We start from the raw sequence: 22,844 nt of genomic DNA, 5'->3' as shown, positions 1-22,844 counted from the left end.
TGGTAAACCTTCACACTCACTAGAATGGCTATAATCCAGAAAACTACAAATAATAAATGTTAACAATGACATAGAGAAATTCGAACCCTTAGACATTGCTTGTGCAAATGTAAAATGGTGCGGCCATTTTACTTTGTGTACAATAGTTTGGTGTTTCCTCAAAAGAATTACCAAATAGTTCAACAACTCCACTGGCAGTTCCTCAAACACTTAAACACAGAATTAATGTAGAATCCAGCAATTCTGCTTCAGGGTACATACCCCAAAGATCTGAAAGCAGGGACCTGAACAGACATTTGTGCACCCATATTCATAGCAGCAGATTCACAGTAGCCAGGGCTGGAAGCAACCCAAGTGTCCATCAATGAACGAATGGACAAACACAACGTGGTATATGCACAGAGAGATATTGTTCAGCCTCAAAACTGAGGAAATTCTGACTCCGGCTACGACATGGATCAACCCTGAGGTCATCATGCTAAGTGAAATAAGCCAGTCACAGAAAGACAAATATTAAATGATTCCACTTATAGGAGGTACCTGCAGAAATCAAATTCAGAGACAGTGGAATGTAGTCAGGGGATAGGGGGAAAGGAGAAAGGAAGTGTTTAATGGATACAGTTCCACTTGAGGAAAATAAAGTTCTGAAGATGGATGGTGTTGATAGTTGCACACACTGTAAATGCAGTTAATGCCATAGAACTCTACACCTCAAATGGTTTAAGCTGTAAATGTCATGGTGCATATAATAAATCACAATGAAAAAAAACGAAGTACTGACACATGTTACAACACTGAAAGAAACATCCATCCGGAGTGAAGGAAGCTGGGCAGAAACAGGCACCCAGGTCAGAGTCATCTGTGAACTTTAACTCCATCAGGTTTGTGAAAATGAGGGTAAGTCTCGGTAACAGACCAGAAAAACAGGATGGTCTCAAATGGAGAAAGACCTTGGGACCATGGATGAGATTACAACATGGAAACCAGCACGATCTTCTGGGACAGAGCACTTACTCTGCATAGAACACACCGCAGTGCTTCATGCGAAACAGCGAATGTGGCGAAGCCATGACGGCTGCGGAACTGAGTGCAGAGACGGGTACATGTCGGTGCTGCTACTGAAAATCCTCCGGACTTTTTTTTTTTAAATCCTCACCCGTGGATATGTGCGGTTTTTTTTGTTGTTTTGTGTGTTTTTAAAAATATATATTTTATTGATTTTTTACAGAGAGGAAGGGAGAGGGATAGAGAGTTAGAAACACCGATGAGAGAGAAACATCGATCAGCTGCCTCCTGCACACTCCCTCCGGGGGAGGTGCCCGCAACCAAGGTACATGCCCTTGACAGGAATCGAACCTGGGACCTTTCAGTCCGCAGGCCGAAGCTCTCTCCACTGTATGCACTGAGCCAAACCAGTTAGGGCTGTGGGGTTTTTTTAAACAGGAGGGGGGGCGGGGAGAAAGGGGGGTAGAGAGAGGGAGACAGAGCAATTGGTTGCCTCCTGACCAGAATTGAACACACAACCTTTTGGTGTACAGAACAACGCTCCAACTAATTGAGCCTCCTGGCCAGGGCCTTTTCTAGACTTTTAAAATTACTGGAAAGTAAATCAATATTCAAAACACCTGTGTCAATACCAAGCCAGAGAAACAGAGAAGAGCCAAGTTTGTTAGAGGCCAAGTCCTACGCAGACCCAGTTCCCCCAGCGTGGTGAAGCTAATCGCCCACGTCGCAGTCCCCATGTCAGGGAGAGGCATTATGGGAAGATTATCTTAGTGGCCACGATGCCTTGGGGATCACAGATGCCCTGGGATGTGGTAGGTACAGCAGAACTTTTTAATTCCAATTTCCCACATCCTCACTCCACATCCAAAACGCTGTTTGTTTGCAGAATCCAAAATCCAGTACATTTGCAGAATATAAAACCAACATACCCAAATCAGTTGTGTTTCTATACACTAATAATGGACCACCAGAAAGAGAAAGTAAAAAATAATCCCACTTACAACTGTATTAAAAAGAACAAAATAACTAGAAATAAATTTAGCTACGGAGGCAAAAGACTCATACACTGAAAACTGCAAGACACTGATGAAAGAAATGGAAGACACAAATGAATAAAAAGATATCCCGTGCTCATGGATGAGAAGAATTAATATCGTTAAAATGCCCTTATTACCCACAGGGATCCTCAGATTTACGGCAATCCTGATCAAAATTCCAATGGCATTTTCACAGAAATAGAACACACATTCCTAACATTTTTTGAAATCACAAAGAGCCAAAGCAATCTCGAAAAAGAACACTGGAGGCATCAGGATCCCTGACTTCAAGCTACATTACAAAGCGATCATCACCAAAACAGGTGTTGGTATTGGCATAAAAACAGACACGGGCCAATGTGAGCAGAGCAGAGAACAGAGACATGAACCTTCATAAATGGTGGTGGTAACAACGGACAGCCACACACAAAACAACAAAAAATCAACACACTGGTTACACCACACAGAAAAACAAACCAACAAAATAAAAAAAAAATTAAAAAACGAAAGAAAAAATAAACAACTCTCCTCTCATAGCAGAGCCTCCAGGGCGGGTGCTGAGGTAAACCCGCGTCCTCTGCACAGACACGGCTCCCACTGTCCCCACATTCTCCGGAAGGTCTGGTGGGGTCTCCTGTGCACCCTGAGGAGACGGAGCTCAGCTTGCTGGGGGAGAAGGCATGCAGCGGTCAGAACGCGCATGCGCCAGTGGGGTCTTCAAGGTGGGCTCAGCTGGGCGCCCAGCACAGGATGCGCGGTGCTCACAGTTCAGTGGAGGCCACGCCCCCTTGAGGCAATCCAGCTGAATCCATTAAATTTGGGAAATTGAAGCTAAATAAAATCATCCATCTCATGACCTCCAAAAACACATGAAGTGTAATTAATTGGAGACCATATGGGATGAAATGAACGCAGACACAAACTTTACAACAGACACCAAAACGCACCCACAACTATCCTTTCCTGCCTGGGGAAATGTTGTATCTCAGCTCCAGCCCAGGTAAGCAACAGACCAGCCATGGCTGCCCTCAGGCCCCGCTGCATTGAATAGTGACCTCCTGCCCTGGTGCCTGCCAGCCAATCAGTGCAGAGCACAGTCCTGAATGGCCGCACCTGGAAAGCACCCCTAAAACCCTCAGCAGCGGACCCAGTGCGCTCTCCCTCCCAGGAGCACACACCCGCCTTCCCCTTCCGGCTCGCTGTTCCAGGCTCGTTACCGTTTTAGCGTTAGCTTCCTCACTCCCACACTCCTTTACCTCTAGAACTTACTTCCTAAGCCCATTTCTTCTGGGAATGACTTCTTCTCCCTCTGCGATTTCCCAAATAAACGTTCTCTTACAGTTTGGGTCTTGGCTCTGAATTCTTTCCTAGCCAGAACCCAAGTACCCAGGTTGCCGAACCCAGGTTTGGTCTGAGCCCACGGGCCAGACACCTGGTGCGTTCCCACCGCCTACATTCTCAGTGAAGGCCCCGACTTAAATCTGCGTTAACAACCATACCCTCGTTTACTGTTCTGCTGGACAACCTGCCTTAAAGGGCTTCCCCCACCCCAACATCTCTCTTTTGTTTTTAGCTCAAGATGGTATCTAAGGTAGTGTGACTTGGGCTACTTCAGGGAACTACTCAGTTTTCCTATCCTTCACGGGTCAGGGAGATAAACTTGGTTTTCTCCTGTTAATCTGTCTTTATTACAGGGGAGTCTCCACCAACCTGGTAGAGGGAAATTACTTCCCTCGGCTACACAAGCAGTGGAACACAATTCAAAACAGAAAGGAATGAACCCCAACCTGGAGAAGGAGGGGGTTCTACCCAAAGTAACCTCACGGGGAGATCTGATTGCAAATTCCTAACTCAGAAGGTCTCGGTGGGTAGCCACGCCCCAGGCATATAACTTTTCTAGTAAAAGGTTTTTTATCTCTTTGCCTTAAGCAAGCCCTAGCCATTGTTTTTGTGCATCCTGGTTAACACACCTTTGAAGTAAGCTGAAACATGCTTTTGAAATAACTACCCTCCAGAGAGAACGTAATCTTATTAAATATCTGAATCCACCCCCCTTCCTCCAACCTCCTGGCTCATGTAATCTCCCTTCCATTCCCTCCTTAGTTCCAAAGGCATGAGACGCTGCAAAACTGTGCTTCTCAGGTGCATTTGAGAGCGTGCTTCCTGGCAACTATAGCCAGTTCTGGCTCAAATAATCTCTTACAGAAATTCTCTACAGGCTTGAACGTTCCTTATGTAAACAAACCCATGTAAAGATATGGCTGAATCTTACATGTATATCGCCAAGTAAAAGAACCTGTATGAAGAGGCCACACACTGTATGACCCCATTTCTATATCATTCTGGGAAAGGCAAAACTACAGAGATGGTAGACCACGGTGTGGAGGGTTCAAATGTTCCACAGAATATTTTAGTGACGGATATCAGCCATTGTGCATTTATGAAAACCCATAGTTTTTTACAGCCCAGAGACTAAATCATAACCTATTCAAATTAAGTTATTTAGGATGTGGGAGTGTCACAGAATGGAATACAGAGTATGCCGAAGAATGTAACCGTATTAGAAATGTAGACAAGGAAGTCACTGTAGGTGGTGGGGCCAAAGGTGCTGACCTACATAACTCTGAAAAGGAACAGAATCTATAGACTAAAGCAGAATGTACTGTATGGACACAGTGCGCTCTATTTTATAGTCATTTCCCTTGGTGTAGTTTACAAACCTGAAACCACTCTCTATATAATCTGGAATGGAGCGACGAATCAAGTACGCGGCAGACAACCCTACCTGGGTAGCTCAATTGGTTAGAGCAGTGGTTCTCGACCTTGGCCGCACATTCGAATCCCCTGGGAATCTTTTTTAAAATCCTGATTTCTGGGCCTCATCCTCCAGGATTCTGTTTCTTTGTTACTAATGCTGTGGCCCCACCCCATAACAAAGAAACAGAATTTCCGGAGGATGAGGCCCAGAAATCAGGATTTTAAAAAAAGATTCCCAGGGGATTCTTAATGTGCAGCCAAGGATGAGAACCACTGGGTTAGAGGGTCTTCCCGATACACCAAGGTTGCAGGTTCGAACCCCGGTCAAGGGGAGGTTACACTGTCCATGTGATAATGGATCAGGCTGGAGACAACAGTATAAATGCATCTTTAGCTTAATATAGATACAGACAGTTCCACATAGAAACCTTTATATTTAGGTGCGTATACACAGGTGGGGATGCATGCACACATTTCCTTGCACGGTCACCTGAGCACATTAGCTCCCACATGATGTAGGTTTTTAATGCCATTCGGTACGAACAGGAACCAGGGCCCTCGAAAGAAATGACCGACGGAAGGCGTGGCTGTGACTTTCATTTGGCTTGTTGACGTCGCAACCACTTGTTGACTTCACAACACAGCTCAGCTGAGCCGCTGCCAAGGGCGGGCTCTCCCCGCTGCTGTAGGAACAGTCCTCAGAATGGCCGTGAGGAACAGAGGTGCTGATAACATTTGTCAAGCAAATGCCCTAATTTACTAAAAATCCACATAATACATTTTACAAAAACAGCATTTATCTAGATCTCTTGGTCCCTTCCTTAAGCCAACAAAAGAAAGGGTACTGAGGGAGCTCTATTCATAAAGGAGGGTCACCACCAGGCCAGGCCCCTTGTCCAGTGCACAGGAGGTGGGTTCCATAGAAACCCCTCTGGGAACCAGCCTGGAGCACCTGGAGCCTGGAGCACTTCATGGCCATCCCAGGCGAGGGCCCTGCCGGCACCGCGGACGTCCTGACCCACAGCCTGAGTTCCAGCTGGGGCCCTGCCTGGGCGGCTTCCTGCCTCAGGAGTTGGAGACTGGGTACCCATAGTGGTTGCGGTCAGCCTCACCCAGGGTCAGCGTCAGTGACAGGCTAGGCTTCCGTTCCAGCTCCCCTCCTTCCAGGCCGTGCTGTGGGGGCCGGGTTTTGAAGAAGTCCGAGATGTAGCGAACCTGGGCGAGGAAAAGAGGCAAAAGTGGGCTGGGCGGGGCCGGACCGGACCCAGGTGAGAGGGGTGGGGAATGGGACCCTGGGAAGCGAGTGGGGGGGGGGGTGGTAGACCCCACGAGGGGATGAGAGCTGTGCTGGGGGCAATAAGAAAAGCAGAACCTGGGGTGGGAAGACTGGGATCTTAGGGGAAAGACGGGAGTAGAGAACGAGGGACTATAAAAGGGAGGAAGAGGGTAAGCGGGTCCCAGGGCAAAATGTTGGGGCCCAGGAGCTCACAGTGAGGCAGGCCACCAGTGCCCCCTGCAGGAGGCCCACGAGGACATCACTCCAGTGGTGTTTGTGGTCAGATACGCGGGTGTAGCCCACATAGAGGGCAAAGGCCACCAGGAAGAACTGCACCGTCGGCCGCAGCAGCCGTGCCCACTTCCAGCAGAGCCGCGCCTGCACATAGAGCTGGGGGTGCAGAGGGCAGCCATGAGCTCAGGAGCCTGCCAGGTTCACCCCACGGCCAAGGCACAGATGGGAGCCCGAGGCCAAGAGTACAGAAGGCCCAGGGCCTCCAGTTTTTATGAACAAACCACTTAGCCCAACCAATCCCCTCCTCCACCCACCCTGTTTTATGGATGCAGAAACTGAGGGCCAGCAAAGGGGAGTGACTTGGCCACGGTTCCACACCAAGCGAGGCACAGGAAAACCAACTCACCGCCAAGAACACCATGCAGTACATGCCAAAGGAGGAGTGTCCAGAGTAGAAAGATAACCTAAGAGAGGAGAGGGCAGCGGGCATCAGGAGGGCCCATGCTCTGAGCCCAGACTGCATCTCTACCTTCAATACCCTCCTGGTCTTCTGTCCTCTTCCACTGACCTTCCCACAATCTAAGGGAGAATTTTCCTTGGCAACATGGCCAGTGTTAGACATAATGAGAGTCCCAACAGAAGAGGAGAGAGAGAAGGGGCAGATAGAGTATCTGAAGAAATAGTGGTTGAAAAATCCCCAAACATGATGAAAAACTTTACACACTCAGGAAGCTCAATAAACTCCAAGTAGGATAAATTCAAAGACATCTACACAGAGACACATTATAATCACGCTACCAAAAAAAAGCCAAGAGACATTCTTAAAAGCAGACAAGAGAAAGGACTCATTGTGCACATGGGACCCTCAATAAGATTAGCAGTTGTCTTATCAGAAACCATGCCAGTCAGACGGTGCTAGATTACATATTCAAATAATTAAAACAGAAAAAAACCTGTCAACCAAGAATTCTATATCTAGCAAAATTATCCTCTAAAAATGGAGAAATTAAGACATTCCCAGATAAGCAAAGATCTAGAGAATTCAATGCTTGTACACCCGCCCTGAGAGGAATGCTAAGAGGGAGGCTCTCTCAGGGAGAAATGAAGGGTACTACTAGACAGTAACTCAAATCCACACAAAGACACAAAAAACACCAGTAAAGGTAGCTACAAAATAGAAACGTCAGTATTAATGTACTTTTGGTTTATAATTCCTGGGTTTTTTCCTATATGATTAAAAAAGAAACACTAACAATGTAAATAAGACTTACTGTGATTATTTCACAATAAATACAACTATCATATGATTATGTTGTACACCTGAACTAATATGTTATTACACCTCAATTTTAAAAACTGCATAAAACAGTATATATAAATCTATGTTGATAGGACACAATGTATAAAGATATAATTTGTGACAATAACCTCAAAGGGGGTGCACAATAGTGTGTGTGTGTGTGTGTGTGTGTGTGTGTGTGTGTGTATCAGAGGTCCTCAAACTTTTTAAACAGGGGCCAGTTCACTGTCCCTCAGACATTCCACACATGCGCACTGCGCGCCCGGGACGAGTTGGCTGCTAAGCAGGACAGGCAGCGGCGGCAAAAACACCCAGCAGGCCGGATAAATGCTTTCGGCGGGCCGCATGTGGCCTGCGGGCCGTAGTTTGAGGACGCCTGGTGTGTGTGTGTGTGTATGTATGTGTGTGTGTGTGTGTGTGTGTGTGTATATATACATACATACATATATATATATATATATATATATATATATATATATATATCTTATATAATAAAGATGTAATATGCAAATGGTCATTACGCCGTGATGCGTAACGACCGGATCATGGATCAGCAGGAGGGTGGGCAATGAGCTACAAGCGAGCGGCGGAGAGCTATAAGAGGGGGCAGGACAGCAAGCTATGGCTATGGCTGGGGGGGGACGGGGGGGAGGAGTAGGGGGGAGCTACAGGAGGGCAGGGCAGTGGGTGGAGAGCTACTGGGAGCAGCAGCAAGCTACTGGCACACGGATTTGTGCACAGGGCTACTAGTGTGTGTGTGTGTGTGTATATATATATGTAACTATATATCTGCAAACTTTTTGCATAAGAAATACCTATTTAACAGGAAAGAAGACAGTAATGGAGAAATTAAAAGCAAAGCAAAATAAAAACATATATAATGTATAGGTAACAAATAATAAAAGTCTTTCCTTATCAGTAATTGCATTCATGTTGAATGTATTAAATTATCTAAAAGGCAGAGATTAGAGAATGGATTTTTAAAATATCTAACTTTATGATGTGCATAAGAGACTCACTTTAGATTCAAAGACACAAATAGGTTGAAAGTATAAGAATGGGAAAAAATATTCCATGCAAACAGTAACCAAAAGACTGGCAGGGCAGCTATGCTATATTACTATCAGGCAAAACAGACTTTAAGACAAAAAAATGTTAGGAGAAAGAAAGGACATTAGAGTGATAAAGGGGTCAAAGAAATATCATAAGTACAAAGATATATGCATCTAACAACAGAACCTAAATACATGAAGCAAAAACTGACAGAAGCTACAGTACGGGTGACGACCTTCAGAACATTACAGAGGCCAGGCAAGCCCTAGCCAGTGTGGCTGTGATCAGAGTGTCCGCCCACACACCAAAGGGCTGCAGGCTCGATTCCTGGTCAAGGGCATGTACCTGGGTTGCAGGTTTGATCCCCGGCCCCAGTCAGGCCTCATGCTGGAAGCAACCAATTGGTGTGTCTCTTTCACATCAATGTTTCTCTCTCCTCTCTCTCCTCCCTTCCTTCCTTCCACTCTCTCTAAAAAGCAATGGAAAAAATATCCTTGGGTGAGGATTAAAAAAATAATAATAAAGAAGCCAGGCAAGGAAGGCCACACAGTATATGATTCCATGTATATGAAATGTCCAAAATAGGTAAATCCAGAGACAGAGAATAGGTTAGTCCTTAACAAGGGCTAGGGGAAGGGGGGGTAGCTAATGGGCATGGAGTTTCTTCCTGGTGTGATGAACATATTTTGAAATAGGATAGTGGAGATGGCTGCACAACATTGCAAATGTACTAAAACCCAATGAACTGTACACATTAAAGTGGTTACATAGTGAATTTATGCTATGTGAACTTTATTTCAAGTTTTTTAAAAGAAAATAAGGAAGTCCGTTATGTGAAAAGTTTATCAATAGAGATGATGAGAGGACAGAGCAAAAGCATGAAAATGGACCTGAAATGTAGGGGAGATGGGTAACCCCTCCTAACACTGGCTGCTCTGCTCCAGGGCCTGGCACCCCAGCCCCACCTCACCTCCCTGTCTGCAGGGCCCAGGCCCACAGGCACCTCCCGGCCCTGCTCCCTCCCTGTCCGTTGCCCAATGAGGTACCTCTTTATCCTTCTCCATTTGGCAATTCATTCTTCAACATCCAGCTTCTGAGGGCCCTTCTCCAGCCCCCATTCTCCCCCAGGGAGTGGGAGTGTCTATGGCTTGAGCTCCCCCAGCATCACCCAGAGCGAAGGCTGCTAATCCACCACCCACCTGGACTCAGTGACGTTGGCAGGGCTTCCCCTGCACACCTTCTCCACCTGTACATAGACGGAGCAATTGACACGGCTCCAATCAGGGTCACACACTGCCAGGAAGTTGGGCCTCAGCCGGCCAATCATGTACTTGGCCAGGTCTGTTAGGGACTGGCTCACTGCAGCCCCAAACAGGAATGTCCCCAGCACCTTGTAGACAGCGGCCAGGTAATTGTTGAAGTTGGAGCGGGAATAGAGCCGGTCCGTGTACACCAGGTAGGCTTCTCCGGCCGAGACCTGCAAAGGGATCAGCCAAGTCGCCTCAGGGCAGGACCAGAGCAGCAACCGTGGGGTCTCTGCCAGGCACTTACTCAGTCCGACCCACTGAAAGGGATTTAGGATTTCTGGCTTCCCTGAGGCCACGAGGGAACTGGGAACTCTGAAGGGGGTCCTCTTCCCCACAAATACCACCCAGGGCAGATACTTGATGCTCCCGCCCTACCAGCCCCTCCTGCCTTACAAGGATGACGGTGGTAGTGATGGTGACCCCGGCCATGAGCCCATGAGTGATGGTGTCTGGACGGTAGGGGTACCGGATGGAGTCATCACCACAGTAGAACCCTCGCTTGTACGGGGCATTCACGAGCGTCAGGATGGCGAAAGGCAGAGAGGCTGGGAGCGGAGGAGAGAAACCATGTAGTCACATGTTTCTCCCCGAGCACCAGCCCTAGGGCCACACAGACCAGCCTTCTGGAGTTTGCACACCTGCCTCAGCCTCCCTCCTGGTTTCCTCACCTTCATGCCCACCATGAAAACCCCCTCAGGGTTCCCCATCATCCTTAGATACTAACAGCAATGTCCTCCCCAGGACCATTCCCACCCCACACCTCCTACCCCTCACCCCACTTCCCTCCATCCTCCTTCCTGCTCCTGGAACAAACCCAGAAAGCACCCACCCCAGGACCTTTGCACATGTCCTTCTCTCTACCCAAAACATCTTTAACACATTGTATGCGGGAAACATATTTATACGTTCTACCAGTGTAGTAGAGCGCGGGACACGTATTAATACGCTTTTTATAGACTAGCGGTAGAATGCGGGTAACGTATAAATACGTAAACTAAAGTTATTGCAATTTTACTGAACGTTGCCATTTGCGCAAAAAATTAGCAAAAATGGCCCGCGCCACCTGTTAGGGTGCGATAAAAACTACCCGCAAACAATGTGTTAACTTCCCTCTGGTCTCAGTTCCATTCCCCCCTCCTGACTGTCCCACCCAAGTAATCACTCTCCTAGAAGGAAATTTCAGTTCTTCCTGTTTCTTGTCCTTTTATATAATTATATAATCATTGATACTTGATTAACCTCCCCCCCCCACCCATCTGTGAGCACCTGAGCGGGAGGCTGTCATGCTCAAGGCTGAGTCCCAGGCATTTAATAAACATCCTATATAGTAAAAGGGTAATATGCAAATTGACCCCAACAGCAGAACAACTGGGAATGACTGGTCACTATGACACACACTGACCACCAGGGGGCAGATGCTCAATGCAGGAGCTGCCCCCTGGTGGTCAGTGCACTCCCACATGGGGGCGCTCTGCTTAGCCACAAGCCAGGCTGACGGCTGCCAGCACAGTGGTGGTGGTGGCAGCGGGAGCCTCTCCCGCCTCCTCAGCAGCACTAAGGATGTCTGACTGCAGCTTAGGCCTGCTCCCTGCTGGCAAGTGGACATCCCCTGAGGGCTCCCGGGCTGCCAGAGGGATGTCTGACTGCCAGCTTAGGCCCCATCCCCCCAGGGAGCAGGCCTAAGCCAGCAGGTGGACATCCCCCAAGGGGTCCCAGACTGCGAGAGGGCACGAGCCGGGATGAGGAACGCCCCCCCACCCCAAGTGCACAAATTTTTGTGCACCGGGCCTCTAGTCTGTTATAAGGGCTTTCTGCTCTTGGATCTGAGATGCCCACAGTTCTCATTTGTCCCTGAGCTGGCCACACAGTGACCAAGACAGACCAGACCTGGGAGCTCAGTCCAAAGACACATTCAGGAGGCACAGACAAAACCAAATTATGAAAGGGTAAGTCACCCAGGCACTGGGGCCCTGCTGAGCCGGAACCCTTCCCCCTTCCCATGAAGGGCTCCCTGCTCTATGGAGCCGGTGCAGAGACAAACTCCAGCAGGGTGTCCTTTGCCCCTGGCAGGGCAGGTGACAAGTGTAAAAGGGTGTGTCTTCTGGGGACAGTAGAGCCAACTCCTCCCAACAAATCGTAGGGTCCCAGGGACCCTTTAGTGATGGTATTGAGCACCTCGGATGCAGAGCCTGGGGAAAGACGCCATGAGGAAAACAGAGGTCCGCCTCAGGGAGCTGAGGGGTTAGAAATGAAGAGAAAGTAAATGTGACTGGAACCAGAGAGGTGGCTGCAGGTTTCAGCAGGGATTGCAGAGTAGGCCCCAGAGGAGGCGGCTTGGAGGAGATGAGGAAGTTCGGGGGACATCTGGGGAAGAGTGCCGGGCCCCGGGAACAGCCAGCGCAAAGCTCCGCAGGTGCCACCGTGCCTGGGAGCTGGAGCACTGGGAAGAAGGACTGTGTTGGGGGTTGGAGGATGGAGGACATTCTAAGAATGTGAACCTTGCTGTGAGGCGGGAGGCACAGGAGGGTTTGGAGAGAGGAATGGAGCCTGTTTTCATAGGATCCCTCTGGCTGCTGTGAGTGAGGGCAAGGGTGGGGGTAGAGAGGCCAAGGAGGAGTCTCTCAAAGTTGTGTGTGTGCGCATTGGTGTGGGGGCAGAGCTAGAAGATGCTGAGAAATCAAGTCACCCAGGGCGCCTGGGAGGAGAAGTCCGCCTCCCAACTGCTGCCCCAGCCCCTTCCACTGGACATTCCCACACCCATCAGAACCAGAGCTCGGCTTTCCTGGGGTTTGGGAAGCAGAGCTCTGGGCACTGAAATCAGGGCCTCCCTCCGCTCAGCTCCCATGACCTCCAGTGTTTGGTCAGGGCCTTTGTAAGCATTTGAAACGGAACTGTTTATGTGCTGAATCTTCTAGAATGGGGGTACAGTCTGCCTGAGCCGACTTCTGGCACACAGCAGCAGCACACGACCTAATCTTAGCTCTGCCCCGCTGTGACCTCTCCGGAATGAAATTGGGGATTATAAGAGCTCATCCTCCACGGGCTGTTTGGAGAAAAAGGGTTATTTGCATGTTGCTTAGCGTCTGGCATACAGTAAGTTCCACACAGATATTTAAATAAATAACAGATGCTCGGGATATGGTGACCAGGGGACTTCCTGCTGCCACCTGGCACACCCCAAAAAGGGTCTCATCTGGGACATGGGAGAAGGGCCTGGCCTCTGCCATCCATCAGGACTGAATCCTCCATCCCCCGGTCTCTCGGTCCCCCCGCCCCACCCCCGACCCCCGACCCCCGTGCAGGTTTAAGGAGCAAGAACCAGATTGGGGAGCAGGGGGCGAATTCTGCCGGAGGGGCCCCTCCCCCCGCCGCGGGTAGAATTCCGGGACCATTGCCCTCACAGCCCCAGAGCAAACACTCAGCCTTTGTTTCCGGGACCCTGGGAAAGGGGAGGGAAGGGGAAGAGAGGGGCCTCGGGCTGCCCCCTCCGCCAGCCTGGCCCGAAAAGCCGCCCAACAGGTTTGGTGGCGCCTCCCCGAAGCCCGCGGTGCATCCGCAGCCCGGGGCCCGGCTTTCTCTCCGTTGTCTCCCCGGCTGCGCTGGTTCAAGTCCCACCAACGCGCTGCGCGTCCCGGGCCAGGCTTCAGCCTCCCCGGCCCCTGGGAAAGCCGGCCCTGAGCCGGGTGTAAAGGTCCTCCAGACCCGCACCGCGGCGCACCCCCACCCCGCCCCGCCCCTGCCGGGCCGCCGCCCGGGTGAATCACCGCCCGGTCGGGCGCGGCGGGAAAGGGGGGCGCGGCGAGAGGGGGCGCTCGCGGCCCCTGCGGTGATTTCCTGCTACCCGGGCGGGGGTGCCAACCCCGGTGCCGTTCATGACCTCCTCATGAACCCGGCGCGAGCGGGTAAACTGAGGCTGGACGGGCGCCGGCCCGGGAAGGTGCGCCGAGGGTCCTCCCCGAGTCACCCCTCTAGAGACGGCCTCGGAGAAGCGGGGGCGCCGCCGGCCCTCGCGCGCCCAGCAACCCTCGCGGGGGGCCGGGCTGGGGCGGGGGCGGGCACCCCCTGGGAGGGACCCCCCACACGCCCGGGTTCCCGCGGCTCTTACCGACTAGCACGCACAGCACGTCGAGCAGCACGAAGACCCACCTCCGCTCCATGCCACCCCCGCCCCGGGCAGCGCCCACGACCCGCGACGCCAGCCCCAGCGCGTCCCGTCCCGTCCCGGGCGGCCGCAGGGTCACATGGCCGCAGAGCCTGGCCCTGCAGGGGAGGGGAGGGGAGCGACAGGCGGGGCGGGGCAGCCCCAGGGGAGGGGGCGGACTCTGCCCCCGCCCCGCCCGCGGCGCACAGGAAGGAGCGGGGTGGAGAGTGCTTGCGCGCCGCGGCTGGGGACCCGGGTACGGGGGAGGAGGAGGGGTCTCTGAGCTGGTGGGGGTCGTCAGTGCCCAGTTACCCCGCCCCCGGGCCGGAAGGCTCAGGCTCAGGGACACTGAGCCCCGGTCACCGGAATGTCAGTGCCCGGTCACACGTATTGGGCCGGTTGAGACCGGGTGGGGTGAGGTGACAAGAAAAGAATGGGTGCCCTAGCCAGTTTGGCCACTTGGGGTCCTGGGTTTGATTCTGGTCAGGGTCACATGCCAGGGTTGTGGACTCCATCCCCAATGGCGGGCCTGCAGAAGGCGGCCAGTTCATGATTCTCTCTCATCATTGATATTTCTAGCTCTCCCTCCCTCTCTGAAATCAATAAAAATATATTTAAAGAAAGAGAGAGAGAGAGAGCAAAGAAAGAAAGGAAAAGAAAAGGAGTGAGGGGTGAATGCGCAGCCCCAGCAGAACTGTGAGGTGTGGGGGAGCTGAGCTTGGGCTCCACAGGGTAAGTCCCCCAACCTCCTCTCTGAGCCTCCTCTCCTCATTGGAGACGGCACTCATACCGTGTACATTTCAATATCCTGAGTCAGTAAGTGCCTAAAAATTAAATTGATGGTGTCTTGAGGCTTAATTGCAGAGGTTCTGTAGATCTGCCACCCCTGGCAGTTAGACGATCAGATTCCTCAACACCCGCTCTGGAGACGGTGCCAGGCAGTTTGCTGTGTAGCACTTACTGACCCCATGTGACAGAGGAGCGGAGGGGCCGGGAGGTAGGCACTCCTCACACCTACAGTTTGCGTCTGTGCCCTGCACCACACAGGTCCAGGGAGCGCGAGTTGGGAGGCACCGAGGGGTCAAAACCACCCACGCCATGGAAACAGACTCAAGGGGCCCATGACGTCCAGCCTGCGTCCACACACGCACACTGGATCCTTTTGGCTGGGATCACATGGGGCCTAGGGGAGTGCGACCACCTGGAGAGACCTGCCTAGATCTGGCAGAAGGCTTGATAGGCAAAGGTTCTGTCACCCTCAAGGTGACACCGTGAGAAAGGAGCTGGGATTGGAACCCAGGTCGCCTGGCCCCAAGGTTCCATGTCCTTGACCTCTAAACCACCTTCACCACCCGCGACCTCCAATGATCCTGCAGAGGATGTTCTCGGCCCCTTTTAGAGATGAAGGGAGTCAAGTCCAGAGAGGGGCAGGCCCTAGCTTTTGAATACAGAGACCCCTGACCCTGCTTCCTGGAGGGATCAACAGACCTCTATCTTGGCCACTGTCCAGACGGCCGGCTTAGGGGATAAATGTCTCTGAGTCAAGTCCCCTGCGCCCCAATCAACTGTCCTTAAGCAGCGGCGGCTGGAGACACTCCCCGACCACCCCCTCCCCCCAATACACACACACACACACACACACACACACACACACACACACACACACACACACAACAACTCAGCCCACCCAGAACATGACAAGGTCCTGCCTGGAAACTTGTGGACCTGAATTTTCCGTCTGCGGTGGCGACTGTGTGGAAAGGACGTCACCAGCAACCAACCCCCCTTCCCAACCGCAAGCCCGGAGGAGTCCAAGTCGCCCGCGACTTCCTCCAAGGCGGCTCGGAGCATCAGATTGAATTGCCGGAGGGTTTTCCTAGAGTCTGGGTAAGGGGTGAGGCTATCGCAAGGGCCCAGTTTCAGGCTCCGCTGGATCCCGCGGGTGCTCCTTCCCTCCCCGCGTGACTCCCGCCCCACGCAGGCTCGGGTTCTGCTCATTGGCTTCTACTCCTGCCACTCACAGGGTGGGGCGGGCCCCAGGGAAAGGCTGGTCCCAGGTCATTCATTCGTTCATTCATGCAGCACGAACCGAATTAGGGTTGTGAGAATTACCTGATAAAATACTGAAGAGCCGGGCAAAAATGTTACAGAAATGTTAGCTTTATTGCACTTTTTTTCACTTTAACCTCGCTTCAATTGAGTGACTACCGCTCTAGGTGTTGATAGCTCATCAACACTTCCAGCATTGTATTGGAATCAAGGAAATGGAGGGGTTCTTTACTGAGCACCTACTGTGTGCTGGGGGGGGGGGGGAGGTTAGCTGTGAGACACTCGCCAAAGTGGGGTATGGTGGTGGAGACAGCCTGGGTGGGTGCTACAAGGTCAGATCCAGGAGGGTCTCCAGGGAGGCTCCGGCAGGCACACACTGTGGGTAGGAAGGGGCTTGGCCTGATCCCTGGTGAGGCAGGAGTGGCTGGAGCAGGGGCATGAGGCTGGAGGAGCTGGTTGGCTGTCAGCCCCTCCCCACTGACCTCAATCTCATCCTGTTCTTAAAATACCTGGACAAGGTCAGGATTAAAATCTAGCAGGGCAGTAGGAATTAAGATTAGTGTTAAGACTGGGGTCAGGGTTCTACACCTGCTAGCTGGGGTCCCCACTTAAAAAAGCTTTCACACCTGGCCCTTTACAGAGAAATGGAGCCAGCGAGTCCTGCTCAGGGTGCAGAGCCTGGGCTGGCAGCCAGGACTGGATGGCTTCTACCTTACCTGCAGATGGCAAAGCTGGAAGGAGACTGATGTACCAGGTGGAACCATGCCCATCTGCCCTATAGATCCCACCAACTCCGTGTTGCCTGGTCACTCCCAAGCGGCTCAGAAGGTTATGTTCTCATCCCCTGTTGCCTCAATGCAACCTGAGGGACTCCAAGTTTGTTTTCAAAAGTATTGTGGAGATTAAGGGAAAGACGCCTGGCAAGTGGGTAGAAAGGTGCTGGGCACACGATAGGTGCCACCGAGTGCAGCCACCACTCTCACCTCTTTCTATACTTCTCTTGGGGCTCAAAGAGCATACTGGGAGTTGGCTCCCAGACTGGGGGCTCTAAGCCCTGCTACAGGTCCTGCAGTCTAGCCTGTACCTCTGGGGGGCTGTGATGGTATGTTTGGACAGGAAAGGCAAAGTGGGTGGCTGGTCCTGAGTCTCATTCAAAAGCACTATTGGAAGGTTAACTGAATAGGTACTTGGGGTCACCTGTAAGTCAGAATCCCAGACCTGCTCCAAGGACTTTACTGTCCCTGAGCGCCACACAGCCTGAGTCTAGGAAACCTTCCCAGCTTCAGCATCGAGTCAGCATCCTGGGAACCCTCAGTCCTGCATGAAGTTACTTCCTGCAGATGACCCCTACTGCAGTGCCCTCCCGGCCCTATACCCTAGCCTGCCACCTCCTTCCTCTAAGCTCTGGCATCATCTCAGCTTGTGTGTGTGTTTATCCACTTATCAGAGTCAGAATCCTTCCCAGAGTCAGCTCCAGGAGGGCAGGGTCCCCCAAAGAGTAGATGATCCATCAAAGCTTCCTGAACGAAAGTGACCTAGTGCCCTGGTCGGCAAACTGCGGCTCGCAAGCCACATGCGGCTCTTTGACCCCTTGAGTGTGGCTCTTCCTAAGCCTTAGGAGTACCCTAATTAAGTTAATAACAATGTACCTACCTATATAGTTTAAGTTTTAAAAAATTTGGCTCTCAAAAGAAATTTCAATCATTGACTGTTGATATTTGGCTCTATTGACTAACGAGTTTGCCGACCACTGACTTAGTGAATAATGAATGACTTAGTCCCGGGGCGGGAGATCACCAGAGTGACTGCTACTCCAGGGGCTCGGTGCGGGCTGGGCTTTCACAGGATGAGGCCGTGAGCAGCTTATTCCTTCTACAAGAGCTTATTTCTTCATGGAGAGTCCAGCCCCTGAGCCACCCCTACCCCACCCCACCTTCCCTGACTACTGCTCAGGGTTGGGGGGTGGTATTTTGGGGTATTTTACTCTGAGCCCCCACCACTAGGTCCCAAGATCAGGAGAGGCTGCAGACTCCAGTCTACCTACAGGGTACTGCGGCAGGAGCCGCCTCTGCTGGACAGTGAGGCAAAGCACAGCCTGGCCCTGACCTCCAGACACTCAAGGGGCACTAATCTGCCAGGCACCCACTGCCTCAATGTGCTCCCTACAGCAGCCCAGGAGTAGTGTTACCACAGGGCATTATAAGAGGTTAAAGAATGTAGAGGAAAAGATGAAAAACGTGGAGAATTTCAGCAGAGAAATAGAAAACCAACAGTGGGGATTTGGGATAGGCTGCGTGGCAGTATGAAACTGCAGAAAAGAGGACCAGGGACCTCACAGACCAGTCCACAGCAACTATCCAAATAGAAACCCAGAAAGAATAAAACACACAGAAATCTGTGGGACAATACCCAGTGCTCTCCTGTGTAACTAGAGGCCCAAATGGAGAAGAGAGAACACAGCAGCAGACATATCGGAAGAAACAGCCAAGATGCCCAACACCAATGCAAGGCAGTCCTTAGGCCCCACCAGTTCCGTGTGGAGACCTACCCCTGGCACATCACACTCAAATGCTGGCATCCAGACAAAAAGGAAATCACAAAGAAAAAAGGTGGGTCTCATGTAGGAAAACACAAGAATGACCTATTTCTCATTAGAAACCGAGAGTCAAGGGAACATCTTTAAAATGCTGATCCTGCCAAAAAAGAAAAATAAGTTTCAGAAATGAAGGAGGAATCCTCAAGGATCTTCCTGGCCAGTGAGAGGGAGCGAAGAGCATTTGTGGGAAGCAATGAGAGCCCATCTCTAAAAGCTACAGAAAACGATGAGCTACCACCACATTCCTGTCCAAACAGCTGAAATCCAAACCGAGGACAGCGCACGTGCCGCCAGGCCCTGGAGCTGCTGCAGGAACTCTCCTTGATCACTGGTGCAAGTGCAAATGGTGCAGCCCCTTTGGAAGACCGTTTGGTGGTTTCTGACTAGACTAAACACACTCTTACCGTAAGATTCAGCTCCCCAGTATTTACCCAAATGAGGTGAAAGCTTGTGTCCTAACAAATATCTGCACCAGTGTTCACAGAAGCTTCACCCATAAGTGCCCAAACCTGAAAGCAAGCGAGATTTCCTTCAGGAGGTGAGTGGACGAAAAACTGTGGTCCATCTGACAATGAAATGCTCCTCAGCAATAAGAAGAATGAGCTATGCAGCCACGAGAAGACACGGGGGAACCTCAGGTGCACATCACCAAGTGAAAGAAACCGGTCTGAAAGGCCATCCCTCACTGTTCAATACCAGGGAGAAAACCACCTACATTGTACACCTAAAACTAACACAAAATCATATTAAATGTGAGCTGTAACTGAAAAATAAATAAATAAAACAGGGAGAAAGGTACAAATCTTAGCTGTCCAAGTAAATACACACACAAAGGTAAGGAAGGACAAGGGCAATTTTCTCGAAAGCAGAGCAAACCAGAATATAGTCGGGCAATACCTCTCAAATACTTCAAGCAAATGAGAACAGACTGAAAACGCCAGTGAAAACCACTCTCAAGGCCGTGGCATCCCACCCCCAAGTGCACCTGCTCCTAGCGCTGGCACCACCAGCTCTGAAGGACTAAGCCCCGAATTCCAGGAGACACCAGACTTTCCCACACATCTGGGCACAACCAGCCCCGGATCCATCTGCCCTTGGTCTTCATACCCTGGGTCCAGGCTGGCCCTCCTGCATGTCCCCTGCCCTTGCCCAGCCTGTTTGCACTTCCTCTGGGGAAGCTCTGAAAACCACACTGACCCAGCCCCTGCTTACCCCTCCAGGGGGTTCAGGACAAAACCTGCTGGCCGGCCCAGACCCTCAGCTGCTCTCCCTCCTTCCCGGCCTGCACCTCCTTCCTAGGACTCCGGCCCCGGCCTACCTCTGCGTTGGTGGTGACCTCAGCCTGGCTCACACCAGCCCTCACCAAAACAGGATGATTCTCCTTCAGCTTCCAGATTAAATGTCCCCTCCGTTTAACTGACCACCTCCCTCACATCGGTCGTCCTGACATGGACCATGACCCCATCCTTCAACGATGCCCGGTACATAGCCCACCAAGTGACTACGTGGCGAGGATGACCTGTGGTTCCCCAGCACCTCCACACACCCTGCCCAGTCCACCACGAGGCACCCACGGGGCTTCAAATAAAGTTTAATAAATAAAACAGCAAGAGATTCAAGGCAGTTTTCACTTCACAGTGTGGTCCTTGGTGGAGTGACAGGGAAGGTTGAGTCCAACTCTGCAGATGGGCTCGAGCCAAAACTCTCCTGATGACACCCAATGGCTGGGGGTGCTGCCCTGCCCCCCTGGAGGACCCCACTCCAATTTGTAAACAGAAACATAAATAAAAAGAGGGAGGTGGGGGGAAGAAACGGACCAGGACCCCAAACCATCTTGCTGGGGAGCTTCAACAGAAATACGACCCGCAGGGTCAGAAAAACAGGCTGGAGCCTGGCCCCTCGGCATTGCAGGCAACAGGGGGTGTCAGTCACCTGTCTCTTGGAACCCAGGAGGCTGCTGAGAAGCCCTGGGGCAGATAGAGAGGAGGCAGGTGGGCGTAAAGTGCGGCTTTTCCTGAAGTGGACAGAGTGGGTGAGGTCAAAGGTGGGGCGGGGCCAACGTCGAGGTATATGGCTCTGTGCCCCGTGGGGTTTGGCACCGAGTAGCAGCTGCTCACCGACCCCTGGGCTGGGGCAGCCCATGGCCCTGCCAGGTGCAGTGAGACAGAGCCAAGCAGGTGCTGGGGGGCTCCCTGGGCAGAGGCTGCTGGTGGGGGGGTGGCGTCCTGCCCTGTCTCCCCATCTCCCTGACGGGCAGGGATGCCTTTCTTTGCCTCTGCTGGCCAGAGGGGGCCGGGCCCTCTGCACCCAGCTGCCCAACAGGTCCCACGGAGGCAGCCTGCAGCCAGACAGTGGTGCCAGGTGCTGAGGGTGCCGGGCTGTGTGGCGAGGGGCAGGGCTGATAGCCCTGCCACTGCTCACCCTAGTCCTTGAAGTGTTCTGAAGCAGAGATGGCGTTACCCGAGGCCCACGAGGAAAAGGGTCGGGAAGACTGACAGAGGCAGGACCCACAGTGGCCCCAAGTCCAGTCTAGGCCACACACACCCGCCTGTGGCCAGGAATCAACAGGTCATCACGTTACAGCTGCAGTGAGGGGAGAGACCGAGAGAGAGACCAAGAAAGGGTCAGTCCAGTCCCACAGACTGCACGGCTTGAGCGCTGTGGGCCAAACACATGGCTCCCAACCTTGCCCCCGCCAGCAGACCGTGTTTTCACGTGGGCCTGGGAGAGCTGGTGGTTGGGGCAGGGGTGGGAGGAGACTAGCACTGGCCCCATTTGTACCTTTTTGGGTTTTGAACCATATGAATGTTATTACCTAGTCAAAAAAATAAATTAAGCCAAATTAAAAGAAGAGAATAAAACTAAAGAAACAAACAGCCTGCTCCATGGGCCACACCACCCTCGGGCCCTCAGGGCAGACCCCTCCCGCTCTCCTCAGTTCAGCCTGAGGCTGGGGGCCCCTAGGGTGGGGGCTGCACTCACTGTGACAGGGGCTCCGAGTGCAGCCCAGGGCCCGGGCACGCTGGGTGGGCAGCCAGGAAAGGATTCACATCCCCAATGCCAATGAGTCCAAACTCAGTGACCGACAAGGCCACCTGTGCAGGGGCCACAGCTTCCTCGGGCTCTCCATCCATATCCACGTGGCTGGAGACCTGGGGCAGCTCCTCAGGAAGGGCCCCTGGCAGGGCCAAGTCCACAGCCAGTCTCGAGCTGGTGCTGGGCTCTGGAGCAGCTGCAGCGGAAGGGCAGAAGGCCGGCTCAGCCAGGGCTGGGGGCTGCTGGGGCACGGGCACAGTTGGCGGGGTGTCCAGTTGCTGGAACAGACAGGGCTCTTGCTCCAAGGATGGGAGGCTATTGGAGCCTCCCTCAGGTTCACCAACACTGCCAGTCACGCCGTCCATGCTCAGCGGCTCTAGAAGGGGAGAACACGGCTGAGGCCAGGCCCCAGCAGCAGCCACGCACAGCCCTCCCAGGATCCACAACCATCCTGGCTAAGGTGCATTAGCTTAAAAATCACACTTTTTGTCCTCAGGATGCAACCTATGCAGGCTCCAGCCAAATCTCTGGGAAAGCAAAGCCTATAGACCCCTCGTCACTGATGTTTTCACACAAATACATGAAATACACATGACCACAAAAGAAACCAGTTATACTAAACTGTACCCAGGCTAAGGCCCTGCCTTGGAAGGTTGTGACTCGTTTTTCGAACAGAACAGAACACAACGGATTCAAAACAACAGCACAATGCTTGAGCGCACTGCCAAGTCAAGGTAAACGTGCAATTTGTGGAGCTCTGTACACAGGGGCATGACAGGCAACACCGGGATGGGTAGATGTGGATGTCCTCCCAGACAAATATGGGACCAACCAGATTCTGGAACCAGGGGACAATCTAAACCCGAGCCCAGTAGACTTAGAGAGCAAAGGTCCTTGTCCTTCCCTCTGTGTTCACCTCCAGAAACTGAAGTTACTAACTGGGCCTTGTCTTGCTCTGGTGTAGCCCTGAGCCCAGGATGCTGGGGAGGGCTCAGATATCCCAAACCTCCCACATGCGGCTCAGGCTAAGCAACCCTCACCTGAGGCCCAGAA

At 52.1% G+C, this 22,844-nt stretch overlaps 2 protein-coding genes and 1 long non-coding RNA gene across 3 annotated transcripts in view; 1 reads left to right on the top strand and 2 right to left on the bottom strand.

Annotated features, from left to right (window-relative positions):
• Positions 1–5,213: 5,213 nt before the first annotated feature.
• Positions 5,214–14,232, bottom strand: PLPP2 (phospholipid phosphatase 2). Its single transcript, XM_059697497.1, has 6 exons — positions 14,075–14,232; positions 10,363–10,514; positions 9,862–10,139; positions 6,716–6,773; positions 6,289–6,465; positions 5,214–6,014 (listed from the first exon to the last, which is right to left on the bottom strand). Exons 1-6 carry the CDS (start codon positions 14,124–14,126, stop codon positions 5,865–5,867), a joined length of 867 nt encoding a protein of 288 aa, XP_059553480.1. The 5' UTR covers positions 14,127–14,232; the 3' UTR covers positions 5,214–5,864.
• Positions 13,750–20,560, top strand: LOC132235319 (uncharacterized). The gene is made up of 2 exons (XR_009453001.1): positions 13,750–13,906; positions 20,143–20,560. It is a non-coding gene; the product is annotated as an uncharacterized LOC132235319 (long non-coding RNA).
• MIER2 (MIER family member 2) overlaps positions 20,330–22,844 on the bottom strand; it is a 27,379-nt gene continuing 24,864 nt past the window's right edge. The window contains exons 13-14 of the mRNA XM_059697496.1: positions 21,738–22,167; positions 20,330–21,338 (exon numbers count right to left, since the gene is read on the bottom strand). Coding sequence (XP_059553479.1) covers positions 21,317–21,338; positions 21,738–22,167 — 452 coding nt within the window. The 3' untranslated portion in view covers positions 20,330–21,316. The remainder of the gene's footprint in view (positions 21,339–21,737; positions 22,168–22,844) is intronic.

The sequence above is a fragment of the Myotis daubentonii genome, chromosome 5 (assembly GCF_963259705.1).
Source record: "Myotis daubentonii chromosome 5, mMyoDau2.1, whole genome shotgun sequence".
NCBI lineage: Eukaryota > Metazoa > Chordata > Mammalia > Chiroptera > Vespertilionidae > Myotis > Myotis daubentonii.
The sequence above is the reverse complement of the archived record's forward strand: the minus strand, read 5'-3'. Positions and strand labels throughout refer to the sequence as shown.

Bases quoted from the DNA above. Each gene is read 5' to 3' on its own strand.
- PLPP2 (XM_059697497.1), bottom strand. From the start codon at position 14,126: ATGGAGCGGAGGTGGGTCTTCGTGCTGCTCGACGTGCTGTGCGTGCTA. The intron at 10,515-14,074 runs GTAAGAGCCGCG...CTCCGCTCCCAG, and splicing joins CGTGCTGTGCGTGCTAGTCG to CCTCTCTGCCTTTCGCCATC. The intron at 6,774-9,861 runs GTGGGTGGTGGA...CTCCTCTCTTAG, and splicing joins GCCAACGTCACTGAGTCCAG to GTTATCTTTCTACTCTGGAC.